A 5,318-nucleotide genomic window follows, 5' to 3' on the forward strand; every position below is an offset into this window, starting at 1 on the left:
AGTACACTGCCCTCCCAAACGTCAGATCCCGCTCGACCAACTGCACCAAGCCCGCAGAGAGGAAAACCAGGGAGACGACCGTGAGGCCCAAGATGGAGCACTGTCGGGTGGATTTCGGCATCCGCCGGACCCCACCGAAACGGAAGGTACGGACGATCCGCATGATGTTCATGGTGCGGGCAAAGCGGAGAAAGAAGAGGGATCTGTGGCCCGCCATGGGCGTTCCCGTGTGTGCGACGATAAATTGAATATACATGGGAAGGACGGTCAACAAGTCTATCAGGGTGAAGAATTCAAAGGTGTGGGCCCATCGATTCTCCGAGACGTAGTAGCGCAGTAGAAGCTCGCAGGAGAATATAATCGTAAGCGTCCATTGCAGAAAAAGAGGAAAGATGTAATGGTACGTGGAGGCCACATAAGTGATGCATGAAAGTAGGCTGGCCAGAGACTGGAAAATATCCCAAGCCATACCAAAGGAGGTGGTGTCCAGGGTGATCTTCATCTTGGCACGTAAAGGGTAGGTTGGTGGAATCCCTTGGAAGATAACGCGCTCCAAGCGTTGTACAAAGGGTAAAAAAGCGATGCGTTTGGAAGAAGATGCCACGGTGGACGACGTGGCAAGTCGGGAAGCGAATGCATTCAGACGCACGGGCGAGGACGCTACGTCATAATTGATGCTAGTCGTGCTTGTTGTTGTAGAATTTGGAGTATTGACCGACGGTGGCACGTTTGCAAATCGGGCATGGAAAGGCTTTCCAGGGGCTTTCATCGAGATGCTCGATCACGAGACGTTCGCGCTTAGTTTTGCGATTCGCAGGCTAAGATCAACCTCGTAGGCTTCTTATGAGGAACCTGTAGAAGGCGCAATGCTTGCAAGAATGTATTTTGGTAAAGATGAGGACGTGATGGAAGTCTGGTCATTAAAATGCTTCCTTCTACTCGGATCAGTTATCTTCTCGAGGTACTGAGGCTCCTGTACTCATCGTCATATGGGCCCCCAACGGCCGGCCGTTAAAAAAAAAAAAAGAAACTTTAAGGTTTCCCCCTCAACGGTTAACAAAATGCACGCTTTCCCTATATTTTGAAAAGATTAAGGTGTGCAAGGATATTGCGTTTTGATGAGAAGTAGAATTTTTGAGGAGGGTAGACTTTTTGAATGAAAAGTCAAACCTCCCTCCCTTCATGGATATATCTTTCCTTAAACTCAAGACATACCCGACATCGCAAGCTACTCAACAGCGTCTCTCGACAAGATAAGTGAACAATCACAATTTTTTGTTTCCGTATATTTTTTTTACCAAATAAGACATTTTGATGTCGAATGCCACCATATTGTACATACGATGCCCTTTTTTCATACAATGTGCCTCGACACGAAGCCTTCATATTCAACCTTCAACATGCGCGCGATGCTTCAGTCGTCCATTGCATATTTCCGTACAAACAAAGACGTGGTAGGAAACCATTGATATTGTCTCCCCTATTTTTGCCAATGTAGAAGTTACATGGAAAAATAATGAACATCACAACTTCTATTCGTTATTCCTGGGAGGCGCTTAAGTTTCAGAATTTGGGGTATTTTGCGAACGAAACAGATTACTGATGGTTCTCATCAATGAACGCTCCTCTTAAATTCCAGAAGACGGCACTCATAATCTGCTTACGACAAAATTAGCCTCAATTATGAATTTTTACACCGAGAGTTCGGTTGTAGAGGGCTTGAATTTTCGCACGAATAATCTCACTCGTGATGCTGTCAATCGTCAACGTCTAAATAAAAGTGGCCAGTAAATGCAGACATCCAATATCTGAGGATTCTCTGTAGTCGTTCTGTGCCCGCTTGGGGAAAAGCAACCGATATTTCTCAGTGATCTACGCACTTAGAGCGACGTGGCAACTTAGGCCCAGGACTTTTTTATTGCTCAAGGTTTACATTCTGTAGCATCTGCTTGGATTTTCACATTCGTTGAGGACAAATAGGATGGCGCCAAATTACTGTCGTCAATAAGGGCAAATCATTAAAGTCTCTGGACACGTATAATACATGATGCCAAAATCAGATAAGGCCAATTTGCGGGCAGCCCTCCAGGCTTGAGATGCGGAATGAAGAGGAATAGTATATATCAGGGAGTGATATTTGGTCGCACTTTAGATCATGTGTAACCCGAATTCGGACATGTCTTCAGCCAGTCCATCGCGAGTTATGAAGTATGTATCAAATTGTGACAAAGACTTGTAAGTTGATCGGGAGGGAGAAAAATTGGAAAATAAACATACCGGCACCCACACGGACGTGTCTTTTTCTGTAGAATTTCTTGCGGGGTTGAAGGCTCATAGATCAAGGGAAGGCAATGGTGGAACCTTAGAAGGAGACGAGTGTCGGAGTATCATCCCCATACCCTCGAATGTCAATAAACGTCTCCGAGCCCAGTCTCCATGCGAAAAGCTCATTAGCGATCCGAATGATTCTTTTTTCCCCTACCAAAATGGGGCAATGAATGTTTATCAGAATGCTTTAAACATGCGAAATATGCCCCCCAAAAAACATAGAGGAGGTTTTTTGTGCGATTTCAAATTGAAGTCGGCGTCTCCTTTCTTTGGTTGCTGTTGCCACCGAACAAACTCACGTTGACCTGATTTGTTTCAATACGTACGTCAAACACGCAGAATAGAGATAAATGTACTGATAACGAGGAGACTATGTCACATTTTAGGGATATGCGTCGTCTACCGCGTCTCTGTGCAGACAAACAGGGCTCCTTGAAGACCGTCATTCCCCTTCTGTTTCTGTCTAGTGCATCAAGTTTCGCGTCACGATCTGCCTCTTGCTGCTTCAGGACCTATGCGGCTGTATGTGCTGTCCTTCTGGCCTCATTTACCTGCCAATCAGCTCTTGCATTTGCATGGGGCCCCCCAATGTCGTCGTCGCACTCTCTTTTGGGAAGTCAAATTAGCAGGTGAGACTCCTAACCTCCTAGCTCAGCTTTCAGCGCTTGCCTCACATAAATCGGTGCAAAGTCAGGGTATAACACTTTAGGTCATCTTGACCATATATTCAAACGATGCATGCTGACCATAAAAAAGCAGCTGACTTTATTGTCAAAAATTACATTGCACAAGACCACCGTTTCATACCACTAGAAGCCTCGTACATGACTACCATTCGCGGAGGATGCTGGTGTGGCAATCGTCGGAATCTTTGGATTTCCACAAGGAGAAAGTGTACGGCATGCATGACTCATTTGAAGGGCGTGCTGCTTCGTCGACGGTATGGGAAAAGGACTCGGCGGAGGAGGAAAAGCGACGGGCATCCCACAATGAGAAGCAAGCAAGTGTATTTGACGAAGCAGCGCAGTAAGTGATCGGAGAGAAGAATGATTTGAAAATGCTTGGGTAAACTTGCGGAAGACGTGTTGAAAAAAGTGCGTAAGGGACAGAAAGGAGAGGAAAGGAGAGGAAAGTGGAGCAGCCATGTGGGAAGGAAGAAGTACGAAGCATCTATGAATAGGACTGCACTGTAGTGTAAGAAACTGACAAGTGCGCCTATCCTGGTACTTTGACCGGCTTATTTCCCTCCTCGCAGATTTTTTTCCAGCGAGGAAGCGACCCCTGAGGACGTTATCCCTCGTCTCCGACGCATCGCCGAGGCTGCTGCCCTCCGTCCCACCGATCGTGTCCTCGACGTGGGCACAGGGACCGGGGCCCTCCTCCCCTTCCTCCTTCCCTACCTGGACGAAAACGCCGGAGAGAAGCGCATTGTCGGGATGGATCTCTCCGCGGGCATGTTGGTGGTGGCGAGGGAGAGCTTTCCGCGTGCGTCCTTTTGGCAGGGGGACGTTCTTGATCTCCCCGTGATATACGAGCGGGAGGGGGGGAAGGAGGAAGGGCTGTTCACCGCCGTGTTTTTCAACGCCTGCTTTGGAAACGTCTTTGACCAGGCACGAGCCCTCCGGGAAGTGGGCAAGCTGGTCAAAAAAGGCGGCCGGGTGGTCATTTCTCATCCTTTAGGTGCCGATTTCGTGGAAGAATTGCGGCGGCGTTCCCCCTCCGTCGTGCTCGCGGACCTTCCCAGGGACGAAAAGGCGTGGAGGGTAGGGAAGGAGGGGAGAGAGAGAGGGAGGGACGGAGGGAGGGCGGGAAGGAGGGAAAGAAGGAACAGGGATGACATGTGGTCACGGGGTCGTTCCTCGTCTTTCCTTTCCCTGCTCCCAACCATTCCCTCCTTTCCCTTCTTGCCCTGCTCCTTCTTCCAGGACATTCTGGTCACAACACCCTTTCAGCTTACCTCGCTGCAGTCAACATCTTCCCTCTACCTCGCCCTCCTTTGCCGTCGGCCTGATCAACCCCTCCCTCAGGCGCTCCTCCTCCAAGGACCAGTCAGTCAAGGATACAAACGCGGAAGCAAAAAACTGGGCTTCCCCACCGCCAACCTCCCATCCTCGCTTTTTGTCGTCAAATCGCTCATAGAAGATATTCCCGTGGGTGTCTATTGCGGTTGGGCTCGTGTAGTTGGGCGTGAGTGTAAGGCAGTGGTGAATATTGGGTACTCCCCTACATTCCAGGGGGAGGAGAACAGGGAGAAGATTGTAGAGGCGCATTTGATTGACGGCGCTTTTCCCGGAGATTTCTACGGGGAGTTAATGACATTGATTCTCACAGGGTTCCTACGGCCCGAGCAGAAATTTCCGAGCTTCCCTGCCTTAGTAGCAGCTATCCAGCAGGACGTGGAAGACGCCAGGGTGGCGATGGACTTGCCTGTGTATGCAGGGGCGAAGCGATTGGTAGAGGAAGAAGGGGAGGGCACAGGGGAAGAGGAGAGAGGAAATGGAGCGTCGAAGGGGAAAGGGAGGTGGGTGCCGTTTGAGGAGTGGGGTCCCAGATAATGCTGTAAGTCGAAAAGTTTGTCATCTTTGTGCGTCGTCGTCATCATTGTCACCGACTCAAGCTTTAATTTGCGTAGAGACTAAGATGGACACAGTTGTTTCTTTATCCACCTACTGTGCTGAAACGCTCGAGAAGGGTTGTTCAAGAAAAAGCGGAAAGTTGGTGAAATAATGCAGGGTAGGTATGAAGGTTAAGAGTCGGCTGTCTCCACGTTAATCGACACAGCACAATGTACACGCGGGAAATGATTGAGAAGAGCATCCTGCTCAAAGCCTACCAAACCAGAATGGACGGGGAAGTAAAAGCATAGGCAATGGTAGTTCTGGCAAAGCAACTCGGGGACTCCACAAGCATACCCGGAGGAGATGATTACGACGACTATTTCAATTTGACCTATCCCACTAGAATTGCGACCTTGCCCAAAGTTTCCAAGG

General features: G+C 49.0%; 1 protein-coding gene across 1 annotated transcript; it reads left to right on the forward strand.

The window, feature by feature from the left end:
- Window positions 1-2,712: 2,712 nt before the first annotated feature.
- On the forward strand, window positions 2,713-4,883 carry RFK (riboflavin kinase; the record flags this gene model as incomplete). The annotated part of the gene is made up of 4 exons (XM_005854482.1): window positions 2,713-2,957; window positions 3,142-3,354; window positions 3,596-4,091; window positions 4,254-4,883. The coding sequence occupies exons 1-4, from the start codon at window positions 2,719-2,721 to the stop codon at window positions 4,881-4,883; spliced, it is 1,578 nt and encodes a 525-aa protein (XP_005854544.1). The 5' UTR covers window positions 2,713-2,718.
- Window positions 4,884-5,318: the final 435 nt, after the last annotated feature.

The sequence above is a fragment of the Nannochloropsis gaditana genome (assembly GCF_000240725.1).
Source record: "Nannochloropsis gaditana CCMP526 unplaced genomic scaffold scaffold491, whole genome shotgun sequence".
NCBI lineage: Eukaryota > Eustigmatophyceae > Eustigmatales > Monodopsidaceae > Microchloropsis > Microchloropsis gaditana.